We start from the raw sequence: 21029 nt of genomic DNA on the forward strand, positions 1-21029 counted from the left end.
TTAGCCTTCCTCAATTTGCATGCGCATTTCGTATCTTTTTTCGAAAACTTTTTATGCGAAAAATCTATGAAGATGTGGAATATAGCTTTAAAAACTCATTTGAGTTGACTACGGTCAACGGTTTGTGTAAACAAACCCAGATGAATATTTTGACGGTTCTGATGGGTCCGTATCGTCATTTGGGACTTGAGCATATGCCCGAAATCGAATTCAGAAGTCCCTAACTTGGTTTGACGTAATTTGTTGAAAACTAGCAATTTAAAGGTTTAAAGAATTCTTAAGTTTGATCGTAGATTGACTTTGTTTGCTACCGGGTTTGGCTTTCGGTTCCAGAACTTGGTATAGGTTCATTTCAGTATTTATGACTTATCTGCAAAATTTAGTGCCTTACGGAGTTGATTTGACATGATTCGAACGTCCGGTTGTAAAATTGAAAGTTCATAAGTTTCTTTGAAAATTTCATTCGTTTTGGTGTCGGATTCGTGGTTCTAGGTGTTATTTTGATGTTTCGATCACTCGAGCAAGTTCGTAAGATGTTATTACACTTGTGTGCATGTTCGGTTTGGAACCCGAGGGACTCGGGTGAGTTTCGTGTAGGCTACGGACCATTTGAACTTAGAAAGAATGGCTGGTTTTGTCTATTTCTAATATCTGGTATCATGTGCTTCGCAATCGCGAAGCCTCTCTCACGATCGCAAAGGGGAATCTGGGCTGGGGAGGAGTTTCTTCTTCGCGAACGCGAGGAGCTGGTCGTGAACACGAAGTAGTGGGGGGGTTTACCCTTCGCGAACGCATCGTTCCTCTTGCGAACGCGTAGGGTTATGGTGTCCTAGGAGGGAGCATGTCCGTTACTCTTCATGAACGTGTTCACTGATCACGAACGCGAATGCAGGGGGAGTAAGCTTTCGCAAACACGAAGAGTGGCTCGCGAATGTGAAGTCCATTGGCAGCTGCTGCTTTGTGATCGCATCAAGTGTCTCGCGAACGTGATGAACACCTGACGCCCAGACTTTAAAATGTTTCAAACACGGGATTTCACCCATTTTTCACCATCTTCTCATTAGAACTCGGCCTAGAGGTGATTTTGAAGAGAAAATTCATTACCAATTCATAGGTTAGTATACTTTAACTCGTTTTCTTCCATTTCCATCAACACCCATTGATTTCTAACCTTGATTTATGCTCTCATTCATGGTAAAAAATTAGGGATTTGGGTAAAATTGGGGTGTTTTATAAAATTGAGATTTAGACCTCAAATTGAGGTCAAATTTCGAAACTAATTGCATAATCGGGCTCAGGGGTGAATGGATAATTGGGTTTTGGTCCGAATCTTGGGTTTTGACCAAGCGAGCCCAGGGTTGACTTTTGTTTACTTTTTGGAAAAAGTGTAAAGAGCTTAGCTTTATGTATTGCAATTGATATTCCTCGCATTGGTTGTTGATATTAAGTCGATTTTGGTGCGATTCAATTGGTTTGGAGCCGAATTGTAGAGGAAAGGCCCCGGTTGAGCTTTGATTTGCTTGTGGGGCGAGGTAAGTATTGGGTCTAACCTTGATTTGAGGGAATTAGGAATTCTTGAGTTATGTGCTATGTGAATTACATGTGTATCAGCGTATATGCAAGGTGAAGAGTGTATATATGCCATCAAAATACATGTTCTCATGATTTCCCGTATTTCATTCCATGTCTTATCTGTTACATGCTTTAATTGCTTCATATGCCCTAACTTGCTACTTGCCACTTATTTTTCTCATACTAAAATATCTGTTTCTTCCATGCTTCCATGATTAATTGCTATTTGCCTTAAATGTCTTACTTGTACACTTTAATTTTCATATATTTGACTTGTCTTGTTGCTTTGTATTAATTATAGCATTCCTTGATTTGGTACGAGGTCCCTTTATGGCTTTGCTTTCATATTCTTTAATCGTAGAGATTCTTGAGAATTGAGTTGTTGAGTTGATTTCATTTATTAATTTTGTTTATGGATCGGGTTGCATGCCGCAATAGGTGGAATAAGGGAGGAGTGATATTGATATGGTGGGATCGGGTTGCACGCCGCAACAGGTGGAGTAAGGGAGGATTGATACTGATATGGTGGGATCGGGTTGCACGCCGCAATGAATTTTATATGTGAAATTGATATAGTGAAATAATGGATCATTATGATATTTATTCTGATTATATGGTGGGATCGGGTTGCGGCCCCCAACGGATTTTACTTGTTATTCTTGATATTGAATGGTGAAATAAGGGAGGATATTGAGTTGTACGGTGGGATCGGGTTGCACGCCGCAACGGATTGTGCGTTTTGTATTCCTTATTACATTGTGTTATCTTTCAGTGTTTTCTACGAGATTTTGAGGAGCGGTGTTTATGGTTTTACATATTTTGAGGATTGAGTTTATTTTTATCAGTTAGCTGCCATACTTTTCTTGCGTTCTCTTTCTGTTATTATAATTATTGTACTGCATACAGGTTATTGTAAGTGACCCGCCTTAGCCTCGTCACTACTTCGTCGAGGTTAAGCTCGGCACTTATAGAGTACATGGGGTCGGTTGTACTCATACTACACTCTGCATTTCTTATGCAGATTTTGGATTCGGTCCTAGCGGCGATCAGTAGATTGCTAGGATTGATTGCCAGACGGAGACTTGAGGTACAGCTACTCGGCGTTCGCAGCCCTGAATTCCCCTTCTACTTTATCCTAGTTGTTTATTTCATTTCAGATAGTTTTACTTTCATTTAGACCACTATTTGTATTATTCTAGTCGCTTGTGACACCAGGTCTGGGATTATATCTAGATATCGGTGATATTTTGGCTTGTTCACTCTATTTTAGATTTATTTCAGTTATTTCGGTTCCTTGATTATTATTTAATTTGAACTGTTAAAAATGGATAAAAACTATTCTAACATTGGCTTGTCTGGCAAGTAAAATGTTAGGCGCCATCACAGTCCCGAGGGTGAAAATTCCGGGTCGTGACAGTTTAGCATTTTGCATCAATAGTAATTTCTGAAAATAGTGGAGCAGAAGAACAACAAGTGATTTAAATAAAAGGAAATTGGAAGATTTTGGATTACTTAACAGATCAACGGGTAATTTTTAAAAGTTTGCTGATGGTAGGGGTAAATTTGGCGATAGTATAACGGGGGTTAAATATTGACAATATTCGAAAGTAGAGAGGTATATTTGGCCCTTTTTCCAAATAAAAAAAAAATATTTTTGGCTAAAAAGAAACTTAACTAAATATGTTATCAAAGACAATGACATACTTTTCAGGTATGAATTTAAGTTATATACAGTGTAAATAATTTTTATACTTAGAATTTAATCTGTTCAAGCAGGTTTTTAGGACCATTTATTTTAGGTTTACTAATACATGTTACGGGTATTAAATAGAGTTGTATTCAAACCTTTTAATAATTTGTTTGTGAGTATTTTGTTGCCATCAGTGTATTACGCGAACGTAAAACTCTTTTCCTATTCCCTGCATGAGTTCACGAAAGTTAATAATAGGCCAGACATAATGATAACCAAGTACCACTAGAAGCTAAGAGTCTTATCAACCCATGGTTTCCCTAGGAAGCGGAGATGGAAGTTTTCTCAATTCTTTCTATGTTGGTTGCAAGCTAGAGGAGTACTTCACTCATAAGAATTAACTAGTTTAGCCACAAAGATTAAACTTGTGGCATTATCTTGTTCATGGGTACGTACGTAGATATAACTGATGGAGGATAATTTTTTAATTTGTTGCAGATGACAATGATCTTGTACGAGCTAGACTTTAAGGCTACACCCCCAGTAGTATCAATTACCCGGCGGTCTAATGAAGACACTGTATTAGGAGAATTATCTCTACCTGCTGGCGTCCTGGTCTCTTTGCCAGTGATCTTAGCTTGTTGCATCATGATGGAGAAATATGGGGCAAAGGAGTTCAAACCAGAGAGATTTCGAGGAGGATTATCGAGTGCAACAAATTAAGCTGGGTCAACTCACATTTCCATTATACAAACTTCTGTTATTTTACAAGTGTTGCTCCCTCGTCTTGACTGAGGGTTTTCTCTCTCTACCATGAGAGCTATTTCCTCCTTCTGAGGTCTCAATCCTTGCTGCAAACCACTTAATCTCCACCTCTCAAACCCCACTCTCTAAAACTTTGTCAATAGAAAACCTAATAACTACCGATTTCATCCTCTGCGGGTATCAATTTGTGCAAATTCCTATTATGTTCTAAACCCTAAATCAATTTGACCCAACAGGCAAATCGATCAAATCGCAACGAAATCAACAGGAAAGACCCGGCGATTCACGAAATTCACGGGTGAACTCCGGCAGCTTAGTGACATCCAAATCAGGTTCTGCTTTTATTTAAGTTCTACTGCGAACAGGTTCGGTTCTACTCTTCTGTTTAAACATTGGCTCCAGTGTGTTCTGCTCTGGCTCTACTTTTCTCTTAGTTGTTGGGGCTTTTCAATTTACTCAGTTAGATTTTGTTGGAACTTAAGATAGCAGGCAATTGAGGCAAGGAAACTCTCTGCATCATATTATCAGTAATTGTGCCCTAAGCAGCTGACAACAAAATAAGGTTTTCATCAATGAATATATTCGTTGAATGTAACTGAAAGCTATAAGCTCTGATTATTTACTCGCTTTTTGCTACTTTTAATTGGAACACTCTGTTCAGAAGACTTAGATGTTTAAGAGAGAGGTTTGGATGTTAACTCTCTGAAGGCAAGTACTTAAGTTAAATACTAGAAGAACCCTATCTTTTGGTGCAAACAGGTTAAATATACTGCTGACTCAACTACAATAGGAGCGGGAATCCTTCATTTGGAAAGATGGCTGATACAATTACTGAACGCTTAAATAAATTTATTCTTACAGAGGACGAAAAAGATGTTGTAGCAATTGAATATCCAGATATTCAGTCAAGTATGAAGGATTGTGAGGTAAGTCTTTTTGGCAAGGTGATTTATGATAAAAAAAAGTGAATTTTCAGGGAGTCAAAAACACCATGTCATCGGTTTGGGGGCACCCAGTAGGGCTGCGGATAAAGGAAATCGGATGGAACTTTTTTCAATTTATTTTCAAAGATAAAGAAAGTAGGGATAAAATATGGTTTGCTACACCATGGTTGTATGACAAATACCTTCTTAATGTCCATCCTTGGGAACCAGGTTTGAAGAGTGATTCCCAGGTGTTTAATATTTGTAATCTGTGGGTTCAAGTTTGGCATATCCCATTAAATTGGCTGTCAAAGGATGTTGGACGCAAAATAGGGCAGGCTTTGGGAGGGACCGTTGATATTGTAATCCCTGACAATGGAAGCAAAGAGGGGCGATATATGCGGATTAAAGTCACGATGAACATTAACAGACCACTACCTAGGGGAAAATTGATCAAGTTAGGCTTGGAAACAACCTGGGTTGAAATTAGATACGAAAACCTACCTTATGTTTGCTACTACAGTGGTATGCTAGGACACACTGATAGAACTTGTGTACAAAGAGAGAAGGATACAAGATCAGGAAACCTCAAAAGTGACCAGTTTGGGACATGGTTACGAGCGGAGAATCCTTTACTAGCTTCAGATTATCAGCGCCGTCAAGGTGTAAATACTAATAACGATGGGTATACTAGGGTGAAAAATCATAATTTTGAACTGGTTGAGGGAAAAGGAGGTGCAGGAAGTAGTAAAAGTCTGCTAACTTTGGCAGAGGGTACTACCTTGGTTGAAATACAGCCTGACATAAGAAAGAGGATCTTCAGAGAGACCAAATGCAGCCCACGGAAGCAACAAATTATGGATCTAGAGAGAAGGAGAGTGCCGAAGTTTGGAATAACACCGGGGCTGGAACTTCTGATGGTATTACAACTACCTCAATGCGAGGTTTGAATATTGGCTTGGAGAAGATAGAGGTGCAGGAGAAGATGCCAGCGAATGACAATATGTTGAATGACACAATAGAGGTACAACAAAGCTTATTGCAAGTTGCCTCACAAATGCATGATGTTGGCAACCAAAAAATGAAGGAATTGCAAGATAACATAGACAACGTATGTCCAGACCCTTTATTAAGCTCTCCTAAGTTACAACTTCATATAGTGAATAATTCTTAACTAACCAATAATTCAAAACAAAACTCTTTAACTGTTAGTGGTATTACTAATAAGAATACAGGGGACATAAGGAGAAAATAATGGAAATGAAAGGCTAATATTAAGGGTTGTTCTGAGGATGTTAAGGGAAATAATTTGGTAGGTTTAAATGAAAATCATCTTATTGAGGTTGCTGTGCTAGAGGAAAATATGCATACGGTGGGGGACAAAAGAAAAGAACAAACTAATTTTGATACTGAAATGGAAGTTAAAAAACAGAAACAAGTGGTGGAGCGGGAGGCCAGCCCTAAATGGCTTCCCTCCATGCAATGAAAGCTTTAGTGTGGAATTGTAGAGGCCTGGGGGGGTCCTTAACAGTTCCCTTTTTGAAGGAGACAATGCGTCTCCACTCCCCAAATATGATTTTCTTAAGTGAAACAAAAAATAGAGATAGAATAGTGCAGAGAGTTCAAAGACAACTGGATATGGCACATGCTATTACTGTGGAACCAATGGGTTTTATCAGGTGGACTAGCCTTATTCTGGAATGACAACGTCCAGGTCTGTCAATATCACACTTCTTCTTTTTGTGTTGAAACTTTGATACATGATGTTTTATCTGATTGCCAATATTGGTGTATCTTTGTGTATCTAAGTACGGATAGAATTAATCGTCGATCTCAAATGCAAGAATTAATTAAAAAATCTTCATACTGGGCCACATCCTGGGTCTTAGCTAGTGATTTTAATGATACTCTTGATGATTCAGAAAAACAAGGAGGAAGAACTAGAGATCATTGGACCTGTAGAGACTTTAAGAATTTTATTTGGAACTTAGGTGCAATTGATTTGGGTTACGCAGGAAAACCTTGGACCTGCTGGTGCTATAGGGAAAATGAGGGCATTATTCAGGAAAGGTTAGACAGGGTCTTAGTCTCCCCTAATTGGAAAATAAAGTTTGAAGAGACTAATTTGACTCACCTTGATACTGAGGCTTCTGATCATTCCTTGTTAAATTTTGTCTTCACATGCTGAACAAGTTAAGAAGAAAAGATGTTTTTACTTTGATAAAAGATGGGTTGATCGGGAAGAGGTTCAGAATATTGTATCTGAAGCTTGGTCCAATGACTATATTGGGTTCGAGCAATCTCGAGTTAACTTTAAAATAAAGACGTGTCGTAGATCCTTAGTGGCTTGGGTAAGGGGAGGAAATGGTAATGCTAGAAAGAAAATTATTCGTATTAAGAAACAGATTACAGACCTTAGAAGTGATGCTAATAATTTTGATTGGAATAAACTTAGGTTATTAAAAAGGGAATTAAGCCAAGCTTATAAAGAAGAAGAGATTTTCTGGAAACAAAAGTCTAGAGCCTTATGGTTGCTGGATGGCGATAAGAATACGTCCAATTTTCACATGGCAACCTTACAAAGAAGAAGAAGAAATATAATTAGGGGTTTTCAAACATCTGAAGGGAGGTGGGTCAGTGACCAAACTGAAATAGTTCAAGAAGTTGAGGCTTATTATGATACACTATTCTCTACATCTAACCCGACAAATTTCGAATGTATTCTAAATCATGTCAATGTAACGATTAGTGACTCTATAAATCGAGAACTCATAAAAAATGTTAGTGAAGAGGAAGTAAAGAATGCGGTGTTCGCTATGCATCCTCTTAAAGCGCCAGGTGTGGATGGAATGACTCCTTTATTTTTTCAAAGATATTGGAATATTATATCAAAGGAGATTTATGAAGCTATTGATAGCTTCTTCACTACAGGTTACCTAATTCCTTCGTGGAATCATACTTTAATTACTCTAGTACCTAAAGTTAAAAGCCTTACTTTGGTATCGCAATTTAGACCCATAAGTTTATGTTCTACTCTTTATAAAATTATTGCAAAAATTCTTGCTACGAGAATGAAAACTCTTTTAACTAAGGTTATATCTCCAACTCAAGCAGCTTTCGTTGGACATAGACAAATAACTGATAATGTTATCTTAGCACATGAATTTATGCATCTTCTAAAAAATAAACGCAGAGGTAGAGAGAAATTTATGGCGATGAAATTGGATATGTCAAAAGCATATGACAGAGTTGAATGGATATATATCCAGAAAATGCTTTTGCAAATGGGTTTTCATGCCAGATTTGTAGAATGGATTATGCAATGTATTTCTACCCCTACCTATAGTTTTAATATAAATAGGGAGGTAGTTGGATCAGCTAGGCCAACTAGAGGAATACGACAAGGAGATCCGCTATCACCTTACCTATTTTTAATATGTGCAGAAGGTTTCTCTACTTTGTTGAAGATTTCTGAAACTCAAAATGAAATGCAAGGTTTAAAGTAACTAGACATGGACCGAGCTTAACTCACTTATTTTTCGCAGATGACTCTTTTATATTCTGTTCAGCTAACGCTCACAATGCAGTCCATGTAGCTAAGATTCTAAGAAAGTATGAGCAAAGTTCTGGCCAAGTGGTTAATTTAGATAAATCAGCTATTTGCTTTAGTAGAAATGTAAAGGATGAGGAGAAAGTAGAGATATTTTTCTTACTTGGACAACAACAAAGAAATGAGATGGGTATGTATTTAGGACTACCAGCTATCGTGAGACGCTCAAAGAAAAAGATGTTAGAGTTTATTAAGGATAGAGTCAAGACAAAAATAAAAGGATGGAAGGGTAAATTTTTAAGTACAACAGGGAAAGAAGTAATGCTTAAATCTGTACTTGCAGCAATCCCTACCTATGCCTTGTCTTGCTTCCAACTCCCTGATGGTCTGTGCAAGGAGATTACATCTCTATTTTCTAACTTTTGGTGGGGACAAACTGAGGATAAAAGGAAGATGCATATTGAGAAATGGGAAAGATTATGTGATTCTAAATCAAGAGGGGGCTTAGGATTTAGGGATTTAAAGGCTTTCAATATGGCTTTGTTAGCTAAACAAGCTTGGCGTATATTGTCGTACCCGGATTCGTTGTTAACAAGAGTACTTAAAAGCAAATACTTTCCACACTCAACTTTCCTTGACGCTTCTACATCATCTACAGGATCATGGATCTGGAGAAGTATTTTGTGGGGAAGAGATCTATTACTTACTGGGCTAAGGTGGAGGATCTCAGATGGGAAAAATATAAATGTTTGGACGGATCCTTGGATTCCAAGAAATAATGGTTTTACTCCAAAAAGTATTCAAATGCAAAACAATTTATATCTTAAGGTTGCCGACTTAATTGACGAAGATACGCATACCTGGAAACTTCATAAGACAAGTACGACCTTTGAACCTCAAGATGTAGATGTAATTTTGTCTATACCAATATCCATCATAGGTTTTAATGATAGATTACTGTGGCATCACTCACAATCTGGAAACTATAAAGTTAAGTCAGGTTACTATTTAGCAAAGGGTTTGGCCGGTAAGACTATTAGGAACTCGAAAGCCCAGGCGCGTTGTCATTCTTTTCCTACAAGCTTCTGGGATTCTTTGTAGAACTTAGAAATTAAAAATAAACTTAACATTTTCTAAGGAAGTGTGTGATTAACTCATTGCCCGTTAATTATACCTTAGCTAAAAGATTATAGAACCTGGATGAAACGTGTAAGATTTGTGGTCTTGAAAGTGAAGATATAGAACATATGCTATTTAGATGTCCCTGATCTCAGCTTGTATGGCAACAAAGTCCTATTAATTGGCCTGATATTGAAAACATAACTGACTTTTCTGTGTGGTGGTACAACTTGTTCTTAAATGCTAAGCACTTTCTTGAATCTACTGAATTATTATATTTGAGTGTTAATCTTATGTGGCAAATTTGGAAAGGTAGGAATGCTTGGTGCTTTAATCAGGAAATGTTAGAGCCAACTGATATTGTTTCTAAAGCTCTTTTTGAGTATGAAGAATATAAAGATCTATTAACTAATTGCCTCGCTGCACGACATTCAACTGGAAATGAGTTTCTGCCTAAACTAACAACTTTTCAAGATGATGTTTTATTATTTACCGACGCAGGATTACGGTGTGATGATAGACATGCGAGTATTGGTGTCGCGGCTTTGAATAGCCTTGGAAAACTGCTTCATGCCCATGGATCCTCAATTCAATATGTTGGGAAAACCATGACTGCTGAAGCGATTGCCATAAGAAAGGCACTTGAATGTGCTATTACTTTTGGATGGAAAAGTGTGAAGATTTTATCTGATGCTAAGAATGTTGTTGATATTACCCAAAAATAGGTGGCTACATCATTTGAGATAGAAGTGTTGTGTGAAGACATTTGGAAGCTATCAAGCATGTTAGATCACGTCAAGTTTCTTTATATTCCAAGGAAGTTAAATAAAGTAGCTCATAGTTTAGCTAAATTTTCTATTTCTTTGTTGAAGGACATCTCCTGGGAGAAGTTTTTCCCAACTTGGGTTGTCCAGGATGCAAAGAGTAGATTTGAACTTTGTTGTTCGTTGATGCAGTAATATGAAGTCTTTGTTTTGGAGGAAAGAAAAAAATACTCACATTTCCATTTAGAGCCCGTTTGGACATACAAATTTTTTTTTTAAAAATAATGTTTGGTTATCAATATCTTACCAATTTTTCCAATTTTACTTGAAAATGCATTTTTAAATTTGAAAAAGTGGATCTTACCAGTTTTTCAATTCAAAATGCATTTTCACTAGTTTTTAATTTTACAAATTTACCCTATACTTTTAAAATTTATAAAATGACCCCATCAATTATTAACCTACAACTACCCGCCTGTTTTCCCTCGACGATCAGATGAAGCTACTGCAGCGGATAATGAACCATTTTCTTGTGACGACTACCATGTTGATACTGGGCCTGTGAATATGAATACAAGTATTGGTAATAGCAGTGGGAAGCGGACTATGTTAGAAAATGTGATATTGATTTTGCATCTTATGTATATTGAAGTAAAGCACAATATGATAACAGTTAAACAATAGCATGTTCGATTGTTTATTTCAAGTAGGATAATTAAATTGGGATGGTTTTGATATTTTTTACAAGTAATTGGGTATAAATCATATTTCATGGTTTTACAAAAAAAGACATCCAAATATGTTGCAAAAATTATAACCAAACACAACTTCATCTTCAATTCAAATGTTAGTGAAATTCCAATTTTGAAAATCTATTTTGGAATTCATGTCCAAACGCCTACTTAGCTGGAGTGCTTGAAGGTGAAAAGGGACTAACATGTCCACCTTAAGATTGAAAAATTAGAAAACTTCAACTTGAAGACTTGGCGGACTTTGCAGATTTCAACTTGAAGACCAACAAATTTGAAGATTTGACGGACTTGAAAATTTGGTGGTATTTGTTGCTTCAACCTGAAGAGCGGTGGACTTTTAAACTTCAACTTGAAAAATTAGCAGACTTGCAGACTTCAACTTGAAGACCTGGAGGGTTAAATAATTTAACTTAAAGACCGGCAAATTTGAGGACTTCAAATTGAAGACCGACGAACTTGCACACTTCAACTTCAAGAATTGGCGAACTTGAAGACTTGAAGACTTGAAGGCCTTGAATGCTTCAACTTGAAGACTTGGCCTCCTACTAGAAGACTACAACCATCCCATTGGAGACGCCAATCTCCTATGAAGGCTTTCCCCAATTGAACCATCAATCGTAGTTCAGAATGGGTGAGTTTTTCTTTTTTATGTTTTTGGGTCGTGCACAGTTTATACTCTTGCGGGCCAGGAGTAACATGCAGTTTATGCTCTTGCATTAAGGAGCATAGTGACTTGCAGTTTAAGCTTGTATTTAAAGAGCTTTGCGACTTGAAGATTTTGCTCAAATTTGAAGAGCTTCATGACATGCAGTTTAGGCTCGTGAGTCCAGGAGCATAGTAATTTGAAGATAGTTGAAATTTTAAGAGCTTCACAACTTGAAGTTCAACTCGAATTTGAAGAGCTTTGTGACTTGAAGTCTTTGCTCGATTTTGAAGAGTTTTCGACTTAAGTCTTTGCTTGAATTTTGAAAAGATTTGTGACTTGACATGATTGCTCGACTTTGAAGAGTTTTTGACTTGAGTCTTTGCTCGAATTTGAAGAGCTTTGTGTCTTGATGTTTGGCTCGAATTTGAAAAACTTTGCGATTTGAAGTCCTTGCTTGACTTTGAAAAGCTTTCGACTTGAGTCTTTGCTCGAATTTGAAGAACTTTGCAACTTAAACACTTTGCTCAAATTTGAAGAGCTTTACGTCTTAAAGATTTAGTTCAAATTGGGGAGCTTCAGTACATACAATATATACTCATATGCCAAAAAGCATTATAACTCGCAGTTTAGGCTCGTGCATTAAGGAGCGCTATAACTTGCAGTTTAGGCTCATGCCTTAAGGAGCATTATAACTTGCAGTTTAGGCTCATGCGTTAAGGAGCATTAAAACTTGCAGTTTAGGCTCGTGCATTGAAGAGCATTATAACTTGCAGTTTAGGCTCGTGCGTTGAGGAACATAGTGACATGCATAGACTCTTCAATTTCATTTTTAGATGAGAACTTGCCCCCATCCTTGCCTTCTTGTTTTTCTTCTTCGTCGTAAGGTTCAAAGACAAGTAGCCTTTGGTCTCCACTTGTGGCCATACTTAGTTTCATATCATGAGCACGAGTTGTTAGTTCTTCAAATGTTTTAGGCTTTATGGCTTTTAAGATATAGCGAAGACTCCAATGCATGCCTTGAATGCACATTTCAATGCCAGAAGTTTCAGTAAGGTGATCTTTGCAGTTGAGGCTTAAGCTCCTCCAGCGGTTGATGAAGTCAATAACTGGCTCATCCTTTCCTTGGTGAGTGTTTGTAAGTTCGATCATGCTTACGATGCGTCTTGGGATATAGAAACGATTGAGAAACTCTTACTCCAACTGCTCCCAACTATCGATTGAACCAGGTTCGAGATCTTTGTACCAATCGAATGCATTACCTTTGAGAGAACGAACAAACTGTTTGACAAGATAATCATCATAAGTCCCAGCGTTGTTGCATGTCTCGATGAAATGCGCCACATGTTGCTTGGGATTTCTTTTTCCATCAAATTGTTGAACCTTTGAAGGTTGATATCCAGTAGGCATCTTCAAGTTTTCAATCCGTTGTGTGTATGACTTTGAATATGCGAGGGAAGATTTAATCGGAGGATCAATTTTATCTTAAATTGTTCCCATGATGAAGTCCTTCAATTGATCAACATGAATTAGGCCTTCTAAAGAAACTTGGATCTCTTTGACTACGATCGTTTGCCTCGCAGAGGATTCTCCCTCTTCTTTATCTTCGAAAAGCTCCATGGGTGCTTGAATTGATTTTGATTCTGCTAAGCTCTCGATCTCACTTGCTAACTTTTCGAGGCAAGTATCTCGAACCTCCATATACTTGGTCAACTTCTCGAGTGCTTTGGTCAAATTTGCAAGTTGTTCTTCCGTGGTTAAATTGTTAGATCTTGTTTTTGAACTTGGAAAAGAAGAGATGAGAGGTAGAGATCGTCCACTGGGCGTGCCAGAATTTGTAGACAATAAATTGCGTCGAGAAAATAAAATCTAGACCGAAAACTATTGCAACAATCGTAGTTTATTTCAAATATTTGAGTGTTACAATCTCTATGAATCCTCTGATTCTTCTTCCCAATAGTAAATAAATTCAAGGGCCTTTGAGCTTGATCTTGAATATGTAGTTGGTGCCACGAACGATGATCTTGTTCTTGAGCTTGAACTTGACCTTGATTTGTTCTTCGTTCTTGAGCTTGAACTTGATTGCTTGAAGCTTGAAACTTGTGGAGAAATTTGCAGTGTTTGATCCACGGGCTCTTTATTGCTTCTTGTTATAACTTTTGGTGTCTTTTCTGGGTTATGAAGACCCCTATTTATAGTTGTGGGAGGGAAGAGTTATGATAAGAACAAACTCTTTCCGACCAATGTGATTGAAGAGTGACAAGGCTACATTTAATTGGCCAGAACATGTCACTTGCACACGTGGCACAGTTTCATTGGCTTTTTTAATTTGGCTTGGCATGCCTTGTCATTTTGACACGTGGCACGATCATATTGGCTCCTTCGTTTGACTTGGTGTGCCACGTCATTTGACACGTGGCATCAAACTAGGCCTCTAGAAAGATGACATATTGGGCCTAATGAAGTGGGCCCATCATTTGTAGCCCAACTAAATGGGCTAGCCCAGTCAATATTTATTAGACTTAAGTAATTAATCCAATTATATTAGCCCATAATATTTATTATATATATATATATATATATTGAATTTAAAAAATAATCCAAACAATTATTGTATTTAAATTCAATAAAACTTTAGATGCCTGCACTAGTGTTTGTTCAAACTCAAATACATGCTTCAACTTGGTTTTAGCGTCAAGACAAGAGAATTCATTTAAGAGAAAGAAGCATCATGATCTTCAGTCAAGTAATTGTTCTACAACAAATAAATTAAAGAGAAAAAAGGTCCAGATTTTCCCGGATGTGCGTGCTAGCCTTTTTACCTGCGATCTAATTGCATCACGATGAAAAGATATTGGGTGAAGTTGCATGCCAAAAAGTTCAACCCGGAGAGATTTGATAGAGGAGAAATTTCAAGTGCAACAAAGGGTCAACTCACATATTTGCCCTTTGGTTGGGTGCTCCCAAGTCCATATTAACTAGTACTAGTGAAAACTATAGTTTGGTACTAGTGAAAGATGACTTGTTATATACTTAAAGTGAGCTCTTGCAGCTGATAATTAAATCAGGATCCACTAGCACTACAACTCTATCTGCTAATCTTTGTTAATTTTTTCTTGTAAAGCAAGTGCTCTTAATTAGTAAGGGCTAAATTAAATAAAATATATTCTTTTTATATACTATATGTTTACACCTTCAAAGCCAGGCATTTGAACTAAGTGAAGTCTTGCGATATATTCAAGAAAATGAGAATGAATTTATTGAAAATGGATGGACCAAATTCTCATGTACTTTTCGTTATTACAACCTTCTTTTTTTTTTTATGTCAAAGACCAGAATCTATGCCCAAATTCTCATTGTATCTCGATTGGTCTTATCGTCGATGGCTATTCATTTGTCTTCGGGATCTTCAGGATCGAGACTAAAAAAATTCCATTTTCAGCACAATTGTCTGTAATGACTTTTTAATATATTTAATTTAGTGTCCTTTTAACACAAATAAAGTAAAGGCTAGATAAAAAATAATATCAATACCATATATAAGATCTTTTATTTATATCTATCTATATTATATTAAAAGCATATAAGATCTTTTATCTATATCTATCTATCTATACTATATTAGAAGTACGAATGCACTTAGCGAAATATCGTTCGTCTTTTTTACCCTTTATAAATAAAATTCATATTGGATAAAACTGTAACTTAAACTATTTTCCTAATATTTAGGAATTCAAAATCAGATCTTTTATTAAATAAATAAATGTAGCCACTTATGGTGTTTTCCGGAAGAAGAAAAAATACATATTACAGTAGATGAAATTTGTGGCTATAATAGTCAGATAGACATTAAACCTCAGATATTTGCCTTTCACGTCATGGATGACGACTTCATTTTGTTTTCTTCCCCACGAAAATGGTAGATATGATATGGAGGGCAGTAGGGGAAGAACTAGTGGGACAAACCTAGAGAGTGAAAATGGACATACTACTTCAAATGACAGTAACAGCATCTTGTGTTGCCATAGTAATTACTCTGTTGGTGTGTCTATGGAGAGTGTTGAACTGGATTTGGTTCAGACCAAAGAAATTAGAGAAGTTGTTGAGAAAACAAGGTTTGGAAGGAAATTCTTACAAGGTTTTGTATGGGGACATGAAAGAGTTTTCTGGGATGATTAAGGAAGCATACTCAAAGCCTATGAGTCTATCTGATGATGTAGCACCAAGACTGATGCCCTTCTTTCTTGAAACCATAAAAAAATATGGTATGTTTTTGCAAAATCATGTCACTTCTTAGGTAGTTATAGGTAAATATCTTGATAAATGTTAATTTGCAATAGTAAAAATGGTATCTAACCTGCTGCTATAGTAGTTTTCTGGGATGATTAAGGAAAATCATTCACTTTTCCACCCTAGATGTTGCCTATTTGCTTTTGGATTAACAAATTGGTTTGGTTGTGTTCAAGCATTCATTGTGGAATTGTGATTAATGAAGCTGAATGAATAGAAAAAATGATCATATCAGTTAGTCCTATAATAATCCAAATTATACCTGCCATTATTCTAATCAAACAGATTAAAGGCCAACTCGGTGCACTAAGCTCCCGCTATGCGCGGGTTCGGAAGGGCCCGGACTACAAGGGTCTATTGTATGTAGCCTTACCCTGCATTTATGCAAGAGGTTGTTTTCACTACTCGAACCCGTGACCTCCTGGTCACTCACATGGCAGACTTCCCTTATAATCAAACACGCCAAGGCTCCCCTTATAATCAAACAGATTGTTTCTTTTTTTTTGTTTGAGCATCTAATTGATGAACTTCTAACGAGCCTTCTTCTCCTACTTTCTTTATCTTTTGAAGACTCTCTTCATTTCTTTCTTTTTGGTTGTATAAGTGTTCTTTTCTAAATTTGTAGTAGTTAATCCTGAAACTGCTTGCAGGAAAAAGATCCTTTATATGGTTGGGTCCAAGACCGCTAGTATTGATCATGGATCCTGAGCTTATAAAGGAAGTACTCTCAAAAATCTATCTTTATCAAAAGCCTGGTGGAAATCCATTAGCAACACTATTGGTACAAGGAATAGCAACCTATGAGGAAGACAAATGGGCCAAACATAGAAAAATCATCAATCCCGCTTTCCATCTTGAGAAGCTAAAGGTTTTGTCACTGCTTTCCTTCCTCTCTTCTGATTGGTTTACTTGTTGTTCCTTTTTCCTTTTATCTTTCCTAATCCGAGGTTCTACTGGAAATAGCCTCTCTTCGTTAAAGAAAGGGGTAAAGTCTGCGTACACACTATCCAACCCAGACCCCACTTGTGGGATTCCACTAGGTTTGTTGTTGTTGTTGCTAGATAAATGAATTCTGATTAAGTTGTCCATAGCTACCACATTCAGTGCTCGTCTTCTCGCAAGTATCTTTTTTCTGGGAATATGGTCAACCAAGAATTATAATGTTCGCGATTCTTCATCCATCAATAGATAAAATTGCTTGCTCTTGCTTCTCTGGTTACTGTTCCAGCTAAAGATTTCTTTCCGCTTTAACTTCCATTCCTTATCTTCCAATCTGGACGTGCATATGACTATCTCGAGTGCTTCTCCTACCTAGCTTGTGTTAGAAAAGCAGAGGAGGATTTTATGGTTGTAATATGTCGAATCTTGTCTGGTTCATCATTTGTCAAGACTCTTTTGCGTAAGTTCCTTAACTTGGACAGGGCATTTAGTCCATGTTGCTCTTCGTGCATCCGGAGAGGACTACATTCGTGGGATAATGTCTTCGATGCATTACAACAAAATGGATCTCTTTATTATAAAGGGATTCGTCATCCTGACCTAGCTTCCCCTTAATTGTTATTTGAACACTCTTTTGCTTTTCATTGAGCCAGCAACTTACACTAGATGGAGATGATACCACGTTGTATTTGTAATTCTGTACAAGTGTCGTGTCATTGACATTTTTCCTCTTTCACCATTTCTCGGACAGCATATGCTTCCAGCATTTCGCTTAAGCTGTAGTGAGATGCTGAGCAAATGGGAAGACATTGTTTCAGCTGAAGGCTCACATGAGATAGATATATGGCCTCACCTTGAGCAATTGACTTGCGATGTGATCTCTCGGACAGCTTTTGGCAGTAGTTATGAAGAAGGTAGAAAGATTTTTGAACTTCAAAAGGAACAAGCTCAGTATCTTGTGGAAGCTTTCCGCTCCGTTTATATCCCGGGAAGGAGGTAAATTGATTTGCCTAAGAAGGAAACTCAACTTGATTAATTAATTCTGACTCCAGTGAATGCATGATAATTTATTAGTGCACATTGCTTTCCCTTCATCTTTCTTATCTAATGCCTTTTAATTTTCTGGTTTATATAACTACTTCAAAGATTTTTGCCAACAAAGAGGAATAGAAGAATGAAGGAAATTAAAAAGGATGTCCGGGCGTCAATTAAAGGTATTATTGATAAAAGATTGATGGCAATGAAAGCGGGGGACACCAATAATGAGGATCTATTAGGCATATTACTGGAATCGAATATTAAAGAAATTGAACAGCACGGAAACAAGGATTTTGGAATGAGCATTGAAGAAGTCATTGAAGAATGCAAGTTATTCTATTTTGCTGGCCAAGAAACTACATCAGTGTTGCTCCTATGGTCTCTAGTGTTGTTGAGCAGGTATCAAGATTGGCAGGCACGGGCCAGAGAAGAAATCTTGCAAGTCTTTGGCAGTCGAAAACCAGATTTTGACGGATTAAATCATCTAAAAATTGTAAGTACTCTAGTTGGTTGGTTCAATTTCTATGCCATGGGTATGAACTCTGATTGTTATTGCTATTGCTTGAGTGCTTTTATTTGAAAAGACTAGCCCTTTGATACTAATGTTTGATACCGGATTAGAAGATGCCACGTGTGAATTTCTTTTGATAATCGCTGGGGTTCAGTGTGAGTCTTGAACTCGGGGTGCTTGCTCTGTTACCATTGTTGAATTGTCTGACCATCTCAGCTACAAGTTTAAGCTATTAGAGATAACACGCTTTTAATTAATTATGTCTTCAACAGTGGGGATGATCTCATTTTCAAAACCTCTCTATATTGGTTACAAGCTAGAGGAGTAGTCCACCTATAGGAATTAGTTTAGCTTCAAGAATATACGGACTCTTTACATGTCTTGTTCATACTAAATATAACTGATGGAGGAGCATTGTAAATTGTTGCAGGTGACAATGATCTTGTACGAGTCTTTAAGGCTATATCCCTCACTAATAACACTTACCCGCCGGTGTAATGAAGACATTGTATTAGGAGAACTATCTCTACCAGCTGGTGTCCTAGTCTCTTTGCCATTGATTTTGTTGCATCATGATGAAGAGATATGGGGTGAAGATGCAAAGGAGTTCAAACCAGAGAGATTTAGAGAAGGAATATCAAGTGCAACAAAGGGTCAACTAACATATTTTCCGTTTAGCTGGGGTCCTAGAATATGCATTGGACAAAATTTTGCCATGTTAGAAGCAAAGATGGCTCTGTCTATGATCCTGCAACGCTTCTCTTTTGAACTGTCTCCGTCTTATGCTCATGCCCCTCGGTCCATAATAACTGTTCAGCCTCAATATGGTGCTCCACTTATTTTCCACAAACTATAATTTTGGTACTTCTTGTACTAATATTTTAGGGTTTATTCACACTCAGATACATGCTTCAACTGGTTTTAGAGCATCAAGATTTACATATAAACAGTGCGACTTTATCATATGAGATTATGATGTTGGATAACAGCAGGAGCAGAGCTACAGTCGAAGCTGGTCAGTTGAGCATACTTCAACAAAAATTATACTGATTTAGTCAAATATAAGAATACCTTTGTCGAAATTTCTTTATAGCAGCATACCTTTACCCTCGCTGGAATGTTCATTGCGCTAAAGTCCCACGTCTAGTTCTGACTCCTCTACAAAACCCCCCAAGAAAACATTATTTTGCTGCTGCTGGATCAATATGAATAGTTTAAAATGTACTATTATCACTTAAAGCCAGCAAAAAAAAATACTCCTGGCAAAGGCACACTTCCTTTTATGAAAGATTGCAGAGGTTAAGGGATATGAATAATCACTAATCAGAACGAGTGTTTGGAAAATTCTTATAAAATAATTTTAGAATAAATATCTATAACAAAATAATTAAGCTTTCTAAGGAATTAGTCCACTCAGATCAACTAAATATTAATTGTACCAAAAGAAAAAGCTGATAATACACTGATAACAGTTATGTCAACTAAAATAAATCAATTTCATCTTCAATCAAGTAATCTTCCTACACCAAATAAACTAAATGCATATACAGAAATGAAGATATCAGGATTCATGAATGCAGTTTTTTCTTTTGGAATTTTAATCGTTTTCTCCTTTCAGCAAATTTTAAGCGATTGACTCCGAAAATATTCTTTTCCAAGTTTTCATTTCCTCTCTCAAAAAATTTCAGTTAGTTTTATTAGCATCCAATTAAAACAGATCAGATATCCAACCACTTGAAAATCCACGAGAAGGAGAAATGTCAATAAAAAGTGCTGATATCTTCCTAGAACTACGCCACCCATCACCTCCATCCTTGGAAGCACAACAGTACGGTCTAAAATATCACACAAAAAGAAGGTTCTAATTTTTCTAATGAAAATATAAAAAGATTTAAATTCAGATTTTAGGATTATTGAAGAATTCGCCAAAGAACCCAAGAAAAACTTAATTTCCGTTACCGGGAATCGAACCCGGGTCTCCTGGGTGAAAGCCAGATATCCTAACCGCTGGACGATAACGGATTATACTTATGACTCTCTAATTTACTTTATTTATTGTTTAAAAGTTGTATAGACCTCTAGCCTAGCCGGAAGGTGGAGAAATAAGATGGTTTGGATACCTTGAGACAACGACAACATACCTAGTGTAGTCTTACAAATAAGGTCCGTAGAGGGTAAAGTGTACGCAGTCCTTATACCTTTAAGAAGGCAAATCAATCATCTTGAGACGATATAATAATAAATTGTCAATATTTTATCACTGGTTTAGATCTATGCTATTAACTTTACTGGACAAGATATTGATTAGTAAATAACTGATGAGGGGCAATAACCTTATTATTTATTAGTTACTTGAATAATCATATCATTAGTAATAGTAACCACCAGGTGCACATTGGATCATTGGAGTGCGTCTCGCTCGAAACTAGTTTATAAACAGGTACTAGTAGTAGTACAAGAATTCCTCTCGTCT

The 21029-nt window shown here is 36.9% G+C and overlaps 1 protein-coding gene and 1 non-coding gene across 2 annotated transcripts; one reads left to right on the forward strand and one right to left on the reverse strand.

The window, feature by feature from the left end:
- The first annotated feature begins 15627 nt into the window (after positions 1–15627).
- On the forward strand, positions 15628–19666 carry LOC109243568 (cytochrome P450 CYP72A219-like). Its single transcript, XM_019410509.1, has 5 exons — positions 15628–16043; positions 16719–16936; positions 17759–18003; positions 18154–18538; positions 18987–19666. The coding sequence occupies exons 1-5, from the start codon at positions 15758–15760 to the stop codon at positions 19410–19412; spliced, it is 1560 nt and encodes a 519-aa protein (XP_019266054.1). The 5' UTR covers positions 15628–15757; the 3' UTR covers positions 19413–19666.
- An 840-nt stretch (positions 19667–20506) lies between these two features.
- On the reverse strand, positions 20507–20578 carry TRNAE-UUC. Its single transcript has one exon. It is a non-coding gene; the product is annotated as a tRNA-Glu (tRNA).
- Positions 20579–21029: the final 451 nt, after the last annotated feature.

Source organism: Nicotiana attenuata, unplaced genomic scaffold (assembly GCF_001879085.1).
Source record: "Nicotiana attenuata strain UT unplaced genomic scaffold, NIATTr2, whole genome shotgun sequence".
In the NCBI taxonomy this organism is placed as follows: Eukaryota; Viridiplantae; Streptophyta; class Magnoliopsida; order Solanales; family Solanaceae; genus Nicotiana; species Nicotiana attenuata.

Excerpts from the sequence above, each read along its gene's own strand:
- LOC109243568 (XM_019410509.1), top strand. The coding sequence starts at position 15,758 with ATGGACATACTACTTCAAATGACAGTAACAGCATCTTGTGTTGCCATA. Across the intron at positions 18,004-18,153 it reads GTTTATATCCCGGGAAGGAG|ATTTTTGCCAACAAAGAGGA; the intron begins GTAAATTGATTT and ends ACTACTTCAAAG. Across the intron at positions 18,539-18,986 it reads GATTAAATCATCTAAAAATT|GTGACAATGATCTTGTACGA; the intron begins GTAAGTACTCTA and ends AAATTGTTGCAG.